General features: G+C 34.3%; 1 protein-coding gene and 1 long non-coding RNA gene across 23 annotated transcripts in view; one reads left to right on the top strand and one right to left on the bottom strand.

Moving 5' to 3' along the window:
- The window catches only part of LOC125812177 (cullin-1), a 124715-nt gene that overhangs the window by 47048 nt on the left and 59242 nt on the right, over window positions 1-18425 (bottom strand). For 2 of the 22 annotated variants that reach the window (XM_049491687.1, XM_049491688.1), the window contains exon 20: window positions 7428-7469. The exons of the other annotated variants lie outside the window; for them this stretch is intronic. In XM_049491687.1, coding sequence (XP_049347644.1) covers window positions 7443-7469 — 27 coding nt within the window. In that variant the 3' untranslated portion in view covers window positions 7428-7442. Of the gene's footprint in view, window positions 1-7427; window positions 7470-18425 lie in introns of those variants that run through there. 22 annotated transcript variants of the gene reach the window in all.
- Window positions 1-18425, top strand: part of LOC125812213 (uncharacterized) — a 99506-nt gene that overhangs the window by 30699 nt on the left and 50382 nt on the right. The gene's annotated exons all lie outside the window — the stretch shown is intronic.

Genomic DNA, 18425 nt, shown 5'->3' with positions numbered 1-18425 from the left:
CCAAAACAACTCTAATGTAACTAACTTGTTCTGCCTTTGCATCGCAAAATATTACTGTGTCATCTGCATATAAAAGGTGACATATTTGCAAATCAACCCCTGACTGGTTACCTATGTTGAAACCCTTTATCCAGTTGTTTAGATTGGCCATTCTAATCCTACTGTTAAGACCCTCCATAGCTAAGATATATAGGAAAGGGGAGAGAGGATCTCCGTGTCGTAGTCCTCTCTTCGAAGGAAAGAAACCAGCAGGTTCTCCGTTAACAATTATGGAGAACCTGACAATTTTGATGCAAAAACCTATCCATTTAAGCCATTTGTCTCAAAATCCCATTTGCTTCAGATTATTAAGTAGAAACTCCCAATTGACGTGATCATATGCCTTTTCTATATCAAGCTTGCACATTATTCCTGGGATCTCTCCTTTAATCCTTGAGTCCACACACTCACTAGCTATTAACGCGGCATCCATAAGTTGCCTACCTTGAATGAAGGCCATTTGGTGATTGTTCACTAACTTCTTATCACTTTCTTTAATCTCTCGGCCAACAGCTTACCAAAAACCTTGTACACACCACTAATGAGACTTATGGGTCTGAAATCCCTAAGTTCCATAGCTCATGTCTTCTTTGGAATTAGAGCCACATAGGTGGCGTTGAGGCTCTTTTCTATTTCATCGTCTTTTGTGAAATTGTCTCACTGCATTCATGAAGTCTGTCTTCAGTATCTCCTAGAAGTTTTGGAAAAAACTCATTGGGAAGCCATCTGGTCTCGGGGCCTTATCACTGACACATGATTTTATGCAATTAAAAACTTCATCTTCCTCAAATTGCCACTGCAATCATTCATTTTCCTCTTGTGTAATGCTTTCCGCTCCCTGTAGATTAAAATCTAGCCTCCATTGTTCTATTTCACTCTAAAGATTTTGGTAGTAACTGATTATGTATCCTTTAATTGCTTTTGAATCTGATACTGTAACCCCTTCCACCATCAACTTGTCAATAGTGTTAGATCTTTTACAGGTTGTAGCCATCCTGTGGAAATACTTGGTATTTTTGTCTCCGTGTTTGAGCCAATGTACTCTAGACCTCTGCCTCCAAGCTATTTCCTCATTTTTTTGCAACATCTTCAAACTCCATTGAAAGATGTACTTTCTGAAGTAACTCATCCACTGATAGTAATCTCAACTCCTGAGTCTTTTCTAGAATTGACAGCTGATTCAAAATTTCCTCTTTGTTCTGATTCCTATTCTCGAGCTTCCATTCGTTTAGCTTCCCCTTTAGCATCATCAACTTGGAAGCTAGGACATAAGAGCCCGTACCAGTGATATTGAAAGATGCTCACCAATCTTTAACCTTGTCTGAGAAACCCTCTACCCTTAACCACTATTGTTCAAACTTGAAGTAAACTTCTTCAAATTTAAATCTCCGCATTCAAGCATAATTGGATTGTGGTCAGAGCCTATTCTGGGAAGCATGTTCTGTTTAATTCGTGTGAAGGTCTCATCCCACTAGGAAAATAAAAACCTATCAATTCTGGAGGCAGACATGTGGCTGTGCCCCCTTCTCCATGTGAAAGACCCCCCAAATAAAGGAGGATCGATGAACTCCATCTCATTGATCCATTCAGAAAATTCAGTCATTGGAGTGGTAATTTTGTGCCCTTCTGATCTTTTGTTTGGATATCTTGTGGCATTAAAATCTCCACAAGCTACCCAAGGCCCATTACACAGTTCTTTGATGTTGATGAATTCTTGCCAAAGTTCTCTTCTAATCATTGGATCACAGGAAGCATACATAGCTGAGAGAAACCATGAGAATGCCTGATTAATGCCTTCAAACTTGCAGGTTACCATTTGATTTGCTGCTATCACCAGCTCTCCTTTCCACACCCTCTTATCCCACATTACTATGATACCACCGCTTCTGCCTATAGAATCCAAATGAAATTCCCCCATCCATCTATTTTGCCTTAATTGTTTGAATACATTCACCTCAGGTCCTCCCATTTTGTCTCAACCAGAACATAAATATCAGCCCCCCAATGTTGAATTAATCTCCTGACTATCCCCCTTTTATCTTCTCCATTTACCCCCCCCCCCCCTTACATTCCAAGAAGGGATTTTGACTTTCATTGGAGATTTGTGTTTGTTATTCTCCCCCTGTTTCTTGACTCCCCTTCTTTAAACTTAACATGGAATTTCATATTTCTTTTAGTTTAGGTTTATTCTGTAAAATAAAATTCAATAAAAAATAAATAGAAATAAGAATTCATTCGAAATACTAAATAAGAATAAGGAGACTTTATGTCGCGTTACCGAGGACCTCGTTTCATCCTCTTTGGGATTGTGTTCTTTGCTTTGATTGGTGTTGTCTCCACTTTCTTCTGCCTCAATTCCCTCCTCTTTTGATCAATTCTCAAAAATAGATCAAAAGCCACCTTATCACATCCTTCAAAAGCAACCCTAAAGTGTTGGGTGAGTTTAAGTACATTGGATTGTACCCAAAGTGAAGCTTTGTCTTCAATTTCTTGTTCTAAGAGACTATCATTACTTTGAAGAAGAAGAGGATCTTCAAATAATGTAATTTGCTCAGAAGAGCAGCTGCCCTGATGAAGTTCTCTCTTATCAGTTTCTACTGAATTAATTCCTACCTCCTCGGTATCATAGATAACCATAGGCATGTTGTTATCTTCATCCCTCAATACTTCTGATCCATCGAAAGTTGCCACATCATCCTTAGCAAAAGATGCTTCGGTTCTCACTCCAAACCCCATCTCCATCTCTAATATTCTCGAGCTCGAAAAGGAACTATTCTCTGTCGAAAAGAGGTTGTCAACAAAAGGTTCCGTTTCCAACAGAGTTGGGTCTTTCTTAGGCAATTGGGCTTCCAAGAGAATGGGGGCTTTTCCAGGTCCAATTAATTTGAGTTTTCAAACACTTTTGAGATATTTTCTTGCATCATGATGAGTACTCTCGATTATATATATATATATATATATATTTCGATTATTTGGATTTTGGGTTTATATTTTTCTAAATCCGAAACCAAATTAAAAAATCAAACAAAATAAATTATTAATCTAAAACCAAAAAAACCAATCCAAATCAGTATTCGGTTCAATTTGGTTTGGTTTTTCGGTTTAATCCAAATAGTGTACACCTCTACTTGTACGTATTCGTAATTAACTTTAAAAAAATGAATTGTATATTTTATTATTATACTAACTATTATTAATATTTTAAAAAATTAATAACTAATGTTAAGAGTAACCATGAAAAAATAATTTTCTTTCCAAATGTTAAAATGAATGAATGAAAATAAAACACTATGAGAGTAATATTCTTTATCTTTTTATTGGTTCTAGAAGTTTTCATATCATCATTTTTAAGGTAATCAAGTCATGTCAATTGCCAAGTAAACACCTAATCTAATTTGATTTTAAATATATTGCATCATGAGAAAGGCGCAGGCTCCATGCGCCTTACAAGGCGCAGGCAGACCTGCGTCTTACAAATACTGTGTAGCCTTGCGTCTTATAAGGCGCATGGGAACCTACACATCCTTCCACAAAACTCACGGCGTCGACCTCCCGTCCAAATGTTTCCCTTTTGGTTTCAACCTTATTTTTTGTTCCTGTTTTGGAATTTAAACTCAATTTTGTTGCCCTTTTAACTCCGGACTCGTATTACTTTATAGCCACAAAGTTTCTATAGCTTACTTTATACCACAAGTTTCAAAATTCTTTTTTTTCTCTTAAACTTCGTGTCAAGTCAAACACCTTCACATAATTAGGATGGAGGGACTAAAAAGTGACATCTTTTCGTAAAAAGATGTGGTAGAAGTTGAGTATACTCTCAAACTGCAAACCAAATTCTAGAGTAGGCAAAACCCAGAAAACAGAATTAAAAAAAATCAATATAGAAACCATGAGTTGAGCTCAGTGCTTTAACCAAGTGATCAGGTGGAGATGTTTTAATAGATAACCATAGAAACAAAATTTTGATTGGAAAAAGAAGGAGAACAGTAAATTACCTGATCACAGAAGCAAGTTAGTCCAACTTCATTAAGGTTCGGCAGAGATTTCCGGGCAATGAAATAGCGGTCAAGAAAATGGAATAATCTTGATAACCATCTGATCATGACCTTATGATTTGACCACCTTTTTACCAGCTCTCACAACATGAACTCGTCATGTTTTTCTCTCAAAGAAGGCAATACCTATTTTGAAATTGAATTGCACAGTGAAATTTAGAGAAGGTAGAATTATTTGGAGAAACAAAAATTAGGTAAACAAACTTTAAGCCAAATTTGAGTTTTCATCATTTTAAACCTCTAAGCGAAATTGCATTCCTAAAATAACATACAAAAGCATCCATGAAATTTAGCCGTGTTTTTTAAACTTCTCTCCACTTTTTTTTTTTGAGAAAGGTAACATTACTTCTATATATCCACAGGTATACTACATCAAAGTGTAGTCCCCCTCCAAAAAGTTTTACTTACATCATTCCTAGGATCTTCTAGTTACAACCAATCAATAATATTAAACACATTTTCAGCATCTTCTATCACTACTTGCTTACACCAAAAATAATAAAGCCCTAGGCAGTTGGTCTTTATCTTCTGGATATTCTTCTGTCTTCCTTCAAAGCATCTTTGATTCCTTTCCTTCCAAATTGTCCACCAAATGCAAGCTGGGACAATCCTCCATCTCTTCTCATTTTTTCCTGCATTTCCATCCCTGTTCCAGCATTGTAGGACTTCTTTAATACTCCCAGGCTTTGTCCACTTAATCTTCCTCTTTTGGATAAACATCTGCCACAATTGATCAGTCCATTTGCAGTGTAAAAAGAGATGGTTGACTGTCTCCACCTGTTCTTCACATAGATAGCAACTAGAGCATAGATTGGGTTTCCTCTTGTTTAAGTTCTCATGTGTCAAGACTGCCTGCTTTGCCAAGAGCCATGTGAAGTAATTCACCTTGTAGGGAATTTCTGTTCTCCAGATCATCCTCCAGGGCCATCCTGCATGCTGCTCCTCCGTAGACCTGAGTTCTCTGTATGCTGATTTTACAGTGAACTCTCCCCCTCTCTCCCCCTTCCATACTAGTCTATCTTCCTCTCCTGTCAGATTGGTAGCCATTTGCATTGTATCATAAAATCTTGCTATGGTTGTCATCTCCCAATCATTTAGTCCCCTTCTTAGAAACAGGTTCCACCCTTGTCTTGTCCATAACTCTGCTTCTTGTTCTTGGCTCAGACTATGTAGTACAGGGAAGGCATGTTTGAGTGCTTCCTATCCACACCAAATGTCATTCCAAAAAGCTACTTTTTCTCCATTGCCCACCTTGCAGCTTGTTCTCTCTTTGACCAGCTGCCATAGGTTCCTGATAGACATCCATACACTACAATTGTACGGGTTGGTGACCACCTCTGTCATCCATTTATCCTCCATGCCATATTTTTCTATTATTACTTCCTTCAGAGATACTTTTGGTGAGACAAATTTCCACAACCATTTCATCATCAAACTCTTGTTTTGGGTTTTCAGCTCTCTGATATTGAGTCCACCCCCTCTCTTACTTACCAACAGTTCCTCCCATTTGACCAAATGGTACTTTCTCTTATCTTCGCTTCCCTGCCATAAGAAGTTCCTCCTAATCGCATCCAACCACTTGGTTACCTTGGCTGGTATAGGGAATAATGACATCATGTACGAGGGAAGGGCATCCAGGACACTGTTAACTAGAGTTAGTCTGCCACCTGACGATAAATATTGACACTTCCAGTTTGCAAGCTTCCTTTCACATGTCTCAATTACTCCACTCCATATTTCTTTTGACTTGCTCTTAGACCCCAAATGCTCTTAGACCCCAAAGGCACTCCCAAGTAGGTTGTTGGTAATTCATCCACTTTCCCTCCTAGTGTATTGGCTAGGTCTTCAATATTTATCACTGTGTTTGATTGGATAGATGAAACTCTTGCTCCAGTTTATGTGCAGACCTGAAAAAGCCTCAAAAATATTGAAGATGACCCTCAAAATCAGCATCTGCTCCTCTACTGCATCACAAAAAACTAGAGTGTCATCTGCATATTGTAGATGAGTAATCTCTAGATTATTTCTTGTATTATTTCCCACTTGGAAACCTCTGATCCAGACCTTTACTTTTGCTGTCTGAAATAGGTTGTTTAGTCCTTCCATGGCCAAGATAAAGAGAAAAGGGGATAAGGGGTCCCCTTGTCTCAGACCTCTGTATGACGAGAAGAAGCCACATGGGCTTCTATTGATCAGAATAGAGAATTTCACTGAGCTTATGCACTGTCTAATCCATTTTAGCCATTTTGTTCCAAATCCCATCCTTTGTAAAGATTCATCAAAAAGTTTCAATTCAAATGATCATATGCCTTCTGGATATCCAGTTTACATAGGATCCCTGGTTTCTTGTCTCTCTCTCTGGAGTCTACACTTTCATTGGCTATCAATGCTGCATCCATGATCTGCCTATTCTTGATGAAAGCCATTTGTTGTCTATCCACTAGCTTATGTATCACTTTTTTCAGTCTTTCTGCCAAAAGTTTTGCAATTATCCCCCATATCCTTTTCTTCATATTCAATGGGATGAAGAAGCAGGAAGAGCAGCCTTTTCAAAATTTGAATCTTATAATAGTGGGAATAAAACTAAACGATAATATTCCTCTTGGGAAAGCAATGCCTGAATTACATTCAGATCCCAAAAAATTGTTGATACTTGAACATGGATCCTTATTAAATAAAATCATAGAGGGCATAAAATAAAATCACAGAAGGCACCAAGGAAACTACCCGTACTAAGCCCTCTTTGTTTACATGGTTAAAATTGACTAATGATTTTCTGTTTCTTTATTAAAGAAATCATTGCTATAAGTTCCAAACATTCCAGAATGGTAAATAGAGAGCAAACTATCAAGAATGGTACATGGATATAACAAAATCAAAGAATAATTAAGAATAGTACTTCTTCAATTCTTATTTTTTGTTTGGTTTATTGAAGTACCTTGTTTAATTTCTACTAAAGTGAAATGCAAATGAAAACTGCAACTACGCTTACCGGTGTTGTGATATATACTTCAAAAGCTTCACGATATTTGTCATATAGCTGTTGAGAGTAATTATGTGGGGGATTCTGAGTACACATGTTGTAAATTGTCCTGTTAGTAGACTTAAGGAAACAAAAGGTGCATCAAATCCAAGTTATCTGCATGCCTAACAGTGTGGGAGTCTAAAAGGATACGTATACAGCATCATATAGTCCTCTGAGCTGAACTGAGGCTCAGGCAACCCTTCAAGAATGTTCTTCAGCTTTGTAATGCCCCATTGCATGGAGTCCAATCCATGTTTCAGATCGATTACGCTACGTTGGTTCATTGTGATTTCAATATCTTCACAATTTAACAGAATGCAACCCTACACAAATTCCAAAAACCTGTGGCCCTGTTCCCAAACTAAATAACATCACCAACTAAACTCAACAAAAGCTAGTATGAAAATCAAGCAATTTTTAAGCCAGTCAGAAAATCAAATCACATTAATATTTGACTTTACCGTTGAGAATAAACAAACAAATGACAGAAAAAATGCTCTTATTGAATACTAAAGTCTATGTTGGACAAACTACAAACTTGGCTATATCCTTGAAATATGGACCAGAATACTTGGGTTTCAAGGCTTCAAAGCGGGGGCTGTTAAGGAGCGATGCATACTAAGAATCGCACAGGTACCTTGAGCCAATTCTGGGTCTCTCTATCGAAAGGGTAGAAGAATATGACTACATATTGGAGGCTTAAATTCAAGTAATACAAAGAGGAGAGAAGATAAAGGAGCACAAGAATAGAATACAATAATAAAGGAACGAATCAAAGTTCACTAACTGGAAATATTCTGAATTACCAGAGATATAGATGCCTAATTGGAAAAGGTAGTGGGTTTTTTATTGTTTGATCTTGGTCTTCTAACGATTCTTTACCACTCTGAATTAAATATTTAGTTGGGTGTATAGGACTTTCAGTATAATGAATTATCAAGAACAAATGAACCATTTATGTAACTAAACAAGTCCAAACTCCAAAATTTAAGAAGTGCTGAGATAAGCGTAAAGTTAAAGTACATGTCACAAAAAAAGAAGCCTTCGAGAGAGCTCCACAAGAGTACAATAATGTGCAGTAGAGACTACCTACATTGAGCCAAAATAAAAACCCTAAGTAATTACCTCATCAGCAATTGATTTTACTTGCCAACTAATCGTCTAAGCTCATGATTCATAACAAAATAACTCACAGGTATAACTCAATAGTCATGCGAGCTTACTATTTAATTTTTATTCGTGCTTATTGCTCAGTGAAAAGGAATTGTACTCTAAGTTCTATTTAGGAATTGATTCTGCAATTCTTTTGCAAGCTCTTAACTTCCTTTGCCCTGGAAAGGGGCACTTTTCAGGAAACTGCAGTTATTGGACTAGTCGGCTGGTATCATTTGATACATCTCTAAGCACAATATTCAACGTAATTGATTGATTCCTAACGATTCTGAATTGGTTTCCCAAGACCCTGACTTGATTGGAATTCCACAAGAACTAAGTTTCACCAAGTAATTCCTAGTGCCTAGATAAACTAGAGTTACCAAAATTGCACACTTTTCCTTAATAAAAATCTTTTTAGGGTTACATAAAAAAAACCGTTTACACAACATTTTCCAATAAACGTATATAAATTAATAAGTAAATAAAACTGAGAATACCAAAAGAAAATACACATCAAAGACACTGAAAAGCTAAGTTGCTTGGATCCTTCAAAAATTTACTAATCCGACACGCACCCGTCGACATTTTTGAAGATTCTGAGCAACATAGCTGAAAAGTCTAAAGTTTCAGGCAGTTAACAAAAGAAAACAAAGTTCTGGTATTAGTTGTTCGTATTGAATTTCTAGTTTGCATGAATGTCGTCAGTTGCACATAGAATGAACCAAAAATTAAACTCAAACCCTACCAGTAATGAACACTAAATCTCCACTATACCTAACTTCAAAAAGGACAAAACAGTCATGCTCAGAATAAACTATAGAGAAATAAAAAACAACATAAGACTAGTCCATCAATCACAGCTTTGAAGAACGCAAAATCAACCACAACAAAAAAACACAATTTCAATAGCTACTGGAAACAAAATCAATAATAGGATCAATCTGAAGCAAAGGAAGAAGCTATTAAACCAAAACAATCACATCAACTAGGCATCATAGATATATACATACGTGGGAACAGTGTACATCGAATCGGAGCTCACAATTTGACCGGAAAATATACCTGTGAAGTCACCGGAGAGCGAAGGAATTCGCCGAAAGAGTGATCGGAGAGTCTAGATCCGATAACGGCACAAGGCGGAGCTGCCAGGAACCATTAATGACAAGAAGAGTAACCGGTGAGATGTGAATCTCTCTTTCCCCTTTTATGTGGTTTTCCTGTTTCCTTGAAAACCGCCTTATACTTCTAATTATGTCCATTTTTTCCGCGGTAATTTCTTGGATTTTCATTCAGGGTTATTGCAAATTTATCCCTACTAATTTTGGGTTTTATGCATTTTACCTCAAGTGCTTGAGTACTCTTTACTTTTTTCATTTTTTGAGAATGTAATCTGTGTTTTCCAGATTTTCTATATTTGATTGGTCAAATGTTTGGAAAATCTTTTCACTAGGAAAACTACTTTCCTAATGAATATAGCGAAACCGATTTGCATAAGTGACATTCTAAGTTTATTGTCTCCTCTTACCCACCCAATCCTCCACCATTTCTGCTGGGATGTTGAGATCAAAAAACTTGTAGCTAGGACAGAAGCCAGTAGTCAAGATAGTCGTCGTCAAGTCAATTCCTGGATTTGCTATTGGATAATTGCTCAAATACTCCTCAAAGCTGGCTTGATTTTCCCTTGACAATGTCAAATTTGTGACCTATAGAAAGAGAAGAAAAATGTCACCAGAGAACATAGCCTGAAATTCAACATAATTGATATGGATAGCTTACCATTCCCTCCATCTTTGATGTGAACTGTCCCCACACTGCTGCTTCAACTTTGTTAGGATACTTCTCTCATATTCATCATTGGCACTTTTATCAAATAACAGAGAAGAAGCTACTATTCGAGTAGTGGTTGAGATACACAGTAGAGGTAACTCTACCTATAGAATTCTGCAAACAAGTCCTTATCACTAATATAAGCTAACAGCTTAACCACCTGCAAGTGAGATCTATTATCAGTTTTCTCCTGCTCCAGTAGTAGGAAGAAAAAAAAAGGCGATGTTCTAGACGAAGGGAAGGGGATCTATAGAGCAAGAGATTCACATATCCCAAATTCCGAACAAAAACTTGAAAATTCAGAATTAAGTTAACCGCTGAAAACATATACCTGTTCCTGCAAACCAACCACATCTCTCTTATCTGCCAGTTGAAGAAGAACACTAGTTGATCACAAAGAAATACCAGTCTCATCATTTAGAGAATCATCCTAAAAAAGTGAAATTAATTAATTTTGACATTGTTCTAACCAGCACAAGGGAAAAAGTTATAAAAGAAGAAATGCGATAAAAAGCACTTGTTGGTTCCATTCCCTAAGCAACTGCTCATATGTTATCAAAATATTTGGGCTTAAAGCTCTTTAATGTTTGAAGGCTACAATAATGAAGAAAATTTTTTATAATTTGTTATGTTTTGTTTAATGAATGATGTTTTGTCATCCTTTTTATTTGTTTTCCTTTTCTAAGTTTAATAAATTGTGTATGCTTATATGTTTTGCACAGTTATTTCATTCACTAAGCGTATACGTCTAAAAAAAAAAGGTTTTAATTTGCCATTTAAGAAGAAAACTATGCTTCTAGTTTCTATTATTATTTTATTAATCATTACTCTAAACTATGAGATTAATTTCATTTTTTTGGAGTAGACCGGAGAAAACAATTTCTTTTTGCTTGAAAAAATAAATAAATTGGGAAAGGCATATGTTTGTCTCTGGTAAGCAGTGACGTGAACGATGTGATGGGACATAAGAGGTTAATTCCATTTCATTTTGGACTATAATTTATTAATTCAGGGTAAAACTATGGATTCAAGTCTCATCACACTAAAATGGTAAGACATCAGGTTAAAGTTCGGATGCACATAATGAAAAAAATGTTTGAGGGTAAGACGGTAGATTAAAGTTCTATTGCACCAAGAGGATACGATATCAATTTGAATTTTGATGCACCATGATGATAATATGTTGGGTTCATGTCCCATTGATTTATGACCTAAGACATTGGATTTAAGTTCTAATGCACCATAATGATGATTTAATGATGACTATGATAAACTAATTGTATTTTTATGAGAAGTCATGCATTTTGCCCAATTGATTTGCTCCATTCTCTTATGTGAATGTGGTAGCAGTACATGATAAGTCTGAAAGATGACAATGATTATTGTGATTGTACAATGAATATGGGCATGAGAAAAAAGAAATCATGATAGACATCACTATGGCTAAATGAAGAACATTGTGGGTTCTCCAAATAGTCCTTCAAAATGTGAAGGTAATTTTTATTATCAAAATGGTATGAAAGGTTGTTGACTAACAATTTGATAAGTTTATAAATTTTGCATCAAAAGAAAGGAAGATAAAGTGTGTAGACTTGACCTTTCAAAGTGATGTTGAGGTGTGTTATGCAAAAATGAAAAATTTCAAAAGGTATGACAATAAGCTTATAATGCAGATTTATGAAGCACATACAAATGATTGGTCCATTCCTTGAAGAGAATGTGACTTGTGATAAGAATCATGAATGCTCGACTATTCTGAAAGTGAATGAGTCAAGATATGATAAAAATATTATGGATTGGATATATGTCACAACTCATCTCTACGGAAGGTTTGAGAGAAATAAATAAATTTTATTTGGCAGGAATAGCCAATGGTCGTGTACGTTTATACGTCATAAATATTATGGTATGTTTGTGAACTATCGAAAGGGCAAAAGAAATAATTCTTGTCTATAAAGGTTGTGACCATGACCAAATTAATATTATTGTGTGGCAATGCAAATTTGTCATTGATTGTGTACCTATGGTATGACAAAAGTAAAGTAATAATTTTGACCATGACAATAATAATATAATTTTCTCCTTGAAGGAGATGTTCACAATACGGATGGTGTCATGAAATATGTGATAGTACACAAAATTAATTGCAAGCTCTAACGAGTTGTGTTATTATCAGAGTAATAATATTGGGGTTGTAGTAAGTCTCAAAAGAAACTTTTTAAGTTTCGGATGAATAGAAAAGAAATATTGAGAGTATAAATTATGAAAAGTTTTAATATCTTCATATTACTACAATCGAAGCGGGTTATAAATATTTATGTAAAAGATTACCCATTTTTTTCCTCTTGTTTGTTGCCCACAAACATAGGCATGCTGATGGAATCACATGCAAAAGTAAATTATAAGTGTATTGAAATAAAGATCAGTTGGCCTGATCGGTTGACCATTCTGGTTTAAATGTGATGCAAAAATAATTGAGAATTCATTTGGCTTATATGATGAAGAAATAAAAAATTCTTCAAGAATTCTCTTATATTGCTTGTTCTCTGATAATTTGATCATTATATCATTGTACCAGCTAAGGTTGAGATTGTACTCCTTGAGATTTTTGAGACATATAAAAAGGTGAATATGGGCCCATTCACCTGCCATGTGCACCATTTGCAACACATGATAGATACATCTATGCGATGGCCACATGTGTTTTGTTGTCAACTTACAAATTGGTGTTTGTAAGGTTATTTGCTCGAATTGTTAAATTAAGAGGACAATTTCAAACTATGAAATTATATTGATAATGCTGGTTGGTTTAGCAGAAATTATATGCCTCCAATTACAACTAAACCAATGATTACGAGAACAAATCTCCCAAAAGAAATTTGATATGAGATGAATTTATTTAACATGTAGCAACACTTGTACGCATCAAGCTAACAAAGGTCCCCTATAAAAATTGGTTCAAGGTCAGGAACCAAATAATTTTCATCTAAAACGTTGAATGTGTGGTTATGATTTTAATTGCTCCACCACGCACAAAGATGAATTCCCAAATAAGGTTGGGATGAATGTTAAATTTTCTAACATTATGGGGAGAGATGATATTGACAGTTGAAAATTATGTGTGAGGTTAATTATGAATTATCTAGATCCTCGTTAAAAGAAAATGTGAACTTGAAAATTATGAATATTAAATTTTCTAACATTATGGGGAGAGATGATATTGACAGCTGAAAATTATGTGTGAGGTTAATTATGAATTATCTAGATCCTCGTTCAAAGAAAATGTGAACTTGAAGTTCAAGGGATAATTCATTTGCATAATGTTGCAAATCAATTGTCAGATGAATTTACTAACCCAGTGTTATAATTCAGCTACAAATGCTTCAATGAGAAGTCCTTGAAGGACAAAGTCTATGATATGCCTGAAGCGTAATAGACCAATCGATTCCAAATGTAAAATTCCTTGAAGAAGGAGAGGAGCAAATGATCAATATGATCATGATAATGAGGCAAGTGCTATAAAAGAGCACCACGAGATAACACTTTATAAAACCTTGGAAAAGGTTCAGGTACCTGAAAAATGAAGAGATCTCGATAAGTTATGTCATATTGGAATCTATATCAAATAACCGTTGACGGTATCTTTGATGTGAAGTAGCGCTCAATGATATAAATTGTGACGAGGATTTTGAATTCAAATATGTCATATAGTGTAGACTAATAAATGATTGGCCAAATAAAGTGCAAATTCAAGTATATTTTGTTTCACATAGAAAAGTGATGTTTTGGACTGATAGTCCATAAATCAAGGTATATTGTTAGTAGGGTACAAATAAATTATTATGCGATTGTATAACCGTAAGATATCAAGTACTGTTTGTGCCTCGGCCTTCCGGGCATAAAGGTTTTTCACAGATCTCCTGACATAATTGGAGATATTTTCTCCTATGGTGGATGCAATGAGGTTTGTTTTGATCTAACAACATATGAAAAACTTGAATGCATATAATGAATAATTGTCATGTCTAGTAGCTAGACAATGAAGGTTATATAAAAATCCTTGAAGCATTCAAGGTGCCTGAAGCATATAAAAGTTTGAAAGAAACTTTTTCAATAAAGTTTCAAGAATCCTTATATGGATTGCAATAATCAAGGAAGAAAGGGTGTTAAAAAAAATGACTCTATTTGTCCTTGCAATTTTTTCAGGATCTAAATTTGTTATAATAGTTGTGTATGTTGATGACTTGAACATCATTAGCACTCTTAAGGAGCTTTCAAAAGTTGTTAAGTGTTTGAAAAGAAAATCTAAAATGAAAAGGTCTTGGTAAGAATTTGACAAATGAAATATTTGTCCATGAGTCAACATACATAGAAAAGTTTGATGCAATTTTGCATGAATAAATCACATTCATTGAGTACCCCAATGATTATGAGATCGCTTGAAACAAATAAAGATTCATTTTGATCTCAAAAGAAGAATGAAGAGCTTATTGGTGATGAAACTCCATATCTTGATGCAATCGGGACACTAATGCATCTTGATAACAATACTCGACCAAATATCTGTTTTGCAATAAATTTACTGGATAGATTCAATTCCTCCCCAACAAAAAGACATTGGAATGATGTTAAACACATACTTAGATATCTTTGGAGGATCATAGACATGGGTTTATTCTATTTCGATGAATCCAAGTCAGAACTGACTGGTTACGCAGATACAAAATATTTATGTGATCCGCATAAAACTCGATATCAAACAGGCTATTTGTTTACGTGTGGAGACACGCAATATCTTGGCGATCAATGAAGCAAACGTTGGTAGCCACTTCTTCAAATCATACAGAAATAATAGCCATCCATGAAGCAAATCGAGAGTGCGCTTGGTTGAGATCAATGAGCCACCATATTCAGGAAATGTGTGATTTTTCTTTGAAAAAGAATATACCAACCACAATGTACGAAGATAATGTTGCATATATAGCTCAATTGGAAGGAGGATACATCAAAGGAGATCGGACAAAACATATTTCACCAAAGTTTTTTTTTCGCACATGATTTCCAACAAAATGGTGAGATAGAAGTTCAAAAAATCCGTTCAAGTGATAATCTTGCTGATTTATTCACTAAGGCATTGCCAACATCAACGTTTGAGAAGTTGATATACAAAATTGGAATGCATCGTTTCTGAGATATCAAGTGAAGCTTTCATCGGGGGGGGGGGGGGGGGGGGGGGAGTGAAATACGGTTGTACTCTTTTCCTTAACCATGGTTTTGTCCCAAGTTGAATTTTCCTAATAAGGTTTTTAACGAGACAACACTCAAAGCGTATTATGAGAGATGTGTACTCTTTTTCCTTCACTAGGCTTTTTCCCACTGGATTTTTCCTAGTAAGGTTTTAACGAGGCACATTATCTATAGACATCCAAGGGGGAGTGTTATAAATCCATTGTATTATGTGAATTATCCATTAGACGTATCCAATAATTAATTGGATTCATGTATGGGTGCTTCCAGGTGATAAGAACATTTAGGATAACTATGTATCTACTAGTTAGATGACTTTTGGGAGTGATATCTCAACACTATAAATAGAGATATCACTCACCATTTGAAAGACACACTTGAATAAGAAGAAAAGTTCTCTCTTATATCTACATTTCTTGCCTTCTTCTCTTTATAAATATATTATTCTGAGCTTGATTTTATAACATAATTGACATATATAAAACTAATTATTACTCCCTCCGTCCCTATTTAGCTGTCCATATTTCCTCTTTTAGTTGTCCATATTTAGTTGTCCATTTTGACAAATCAAGAAAGGACTACAAAATTTTTCCTATTATACCCTTATTTAAACTTCTTGAAAATTTCTATTAAGTTGTAATTCATCCTTTTTGGAACCAAACAATACATCTATTATGCTTGGGAGTTACACAGTCCTTTAAGTTACCCATAAAGCATTTTGTTAGTTTATGAGTAAAAATTTTGAACAATTTTTTTACTAAAAAAATGGACAGAAATAAAGTTGAAGTTTCAACTAATACTCCTATTAAAGTAGAAGGCTCACTTATATTGATTGAAGATCCACTTCAACAGAAATATTTAATCTATTTCATTCATTGAACTTGATTTATTTTGTCTTGTATCCGTTGGTTGTTTGTTTTCTCATTTCATTGAAGCATTTTTTTATAACAAAATATTTTGGTGGGAAATTTTTAAATGTTACAAAAAATTGTAAAAGTGTATGTTGTTTCCCTCCAATTTATTTCACTTGAATTCAAAGAAGTGGCTGTAATTTTGAAATAAAAAGTTGTCATAAATAAAGTAAATAAACTTATGAACTTCCCAGCATTGATTAGTTATCTTGAGTGAATTTATTTTGGAATTATAAATTGTACTATAAAGATAAAATTGTAACTTAACTATGCTAATCATTGTTGCCTTAATTTGTGTGTCATTTCTAAAGTGGACAACTAAATAGGGACGGAGGGAGTATTAGTTATGAGTAATGACATTATTTTTTATTTTTTATTTTTTAAGTTTTAACATTAAGCAATTAGGGGATATACCATTTTGTTAAATAAAAAAAAGATAGAAAAAACGGAATATAAATTAACAAACAAATTAAAAATAGCAATAATAATTAATAATAGGCAAAAAATAAGAAGAGCCATAACAAAAAGAATATTTATTTTCCTTATTTACTTCAAAACAGTTACTGCCTTTTCTCTCACCTGTTAATTATCTTTCAAAACAGATTTTTTTACAGATATTTCTCTTACTCAATATTTGTCTTTTTCTCTCTTATCTCAAAACAATAGTCATCATTGCATATAATTTTTCCTTCTAATTTTATACCAACAAAACAGTAAAAAATGATATGGAAAAAAAAAAAGGGCACAATTTTTTAATGTTATGCGAAAAGAACTGCATAACATTCTATTAGCAGTGGAGATCCTTCTAAATTTTTCACGTCTAAAAAGGTCAAATTTGTTTATAATTAAAGAGTGTTTACAATTAATTTGTTTGAATTTGGTATTCTTCTTGATATGAATCTTGTATGAACTAATGTCACTCTTAGTATGAAATTGGCAAAAAACTTGTATGGAATTGGTATACTATTTATATAACAAAACACAATTACTAGTTACAATTGGTTTGAAATTGGTATTCTTTTGGTACGAATCTGATATGAATCAGTGTTTAAATTTGACATGAAATTGGTATAGAAGTATCATATTATCATATTATATTATTATATTATAAGTGGGAAGAACTCAAGTCAAAAATTGAATTACCGTTTTACCCTTTATATATATATTAAAGAAGCAATTATTTGTTCTACATTAATAATATTGCATTAAAAATACTTATAATTATGATTTAAGTCAATAGACTCTTCCTTTTCTCGAGGCATGATACTTCTTCAATTGCTTCTTCATCTCTTGTTTGTGAGTAAACTGATGAAGATCAAAGGTCAAACAATTAAGTTCGAAATTGATGTGCCTTTTTAATTTTTGGCTAAAAAATCTTTAATAATTTGATTCTTTTCATCTTCCCTTACCTAAGGTCCCTTATTTAAGTCGCTCAAAGAGCAATTGAATTTTCAAATCTCAATGAATCTTTTTACTCGAATATGACGACGAAACCGTACAAGCCTTCGTTGGTTGGTCCACAAGATCTTCCTATAGATTACTATGGCTTCATAGCCATCATCTTCGGCGTCTTTGGTGCCATGTTATTAGATAAAAGATTTGCTCGTGGCTTGTTATTATATTCAGTGTGCAATCTCTTGCTAAGAACATGTGGATGTCGTCCCAAAATATTTGCATTCTTTTGATGATTCTTAGCTAAATGAAGTGGTAGAAAAGGTTTTTGTTTTTATAGTTTGAGCTCTTTTTACAAGGCTATTCTGTCCCAAGTTCTATTGGCTCTAATCTTAGCAAACACTGTCAAAATTATTATTGTGGTGATATAACATTTTGTTAATGAATTCAGGTTTCTATATCTTAACTAATGTCTTGTAATGTTGGAAGCAGCTAAAGATTGGCTCCTCTTCAATATTCTACCTTCATTTCTACCTTTCACTGTTAGATTTCATGCAGAGGTTAAAGAATGAAGAAGATCAAAAAGTTGTTGAAATGGTTGATCATTAGAATTGTTTGATAATAATTATATGAGACAAATGTACAACACACGTTCTCAAAAACTAGTACATAATAATAGTATGAAGTGGTATATTGTTAGTTCCTATTAAATAATATTTACATAATAATGGTATGACGGTGTTATATTCACTCTTGATATAAAATTGGTACAGA

This window comes from Solanum verrucosum, unplaced genomic scaffold (genome assembly GCF_900185275.1).
Source record: "Solanum verrucosum unplaced genomic scaffold, falcon-dt-bn FXZP01000115.1, whole genome shotgun sequence".
In the NCBI taxonomy this organism is placed as follows: domain Eukaryota; kingdom Viridiplantae; phylum Streptophyta; class Magnoliopsida; order Solanales; family Solanaceae; genus Solanum; species Solanum verrucosum.
This window is presented reverse-complemented; position numbering and strand designations above follow the sequence as displayed.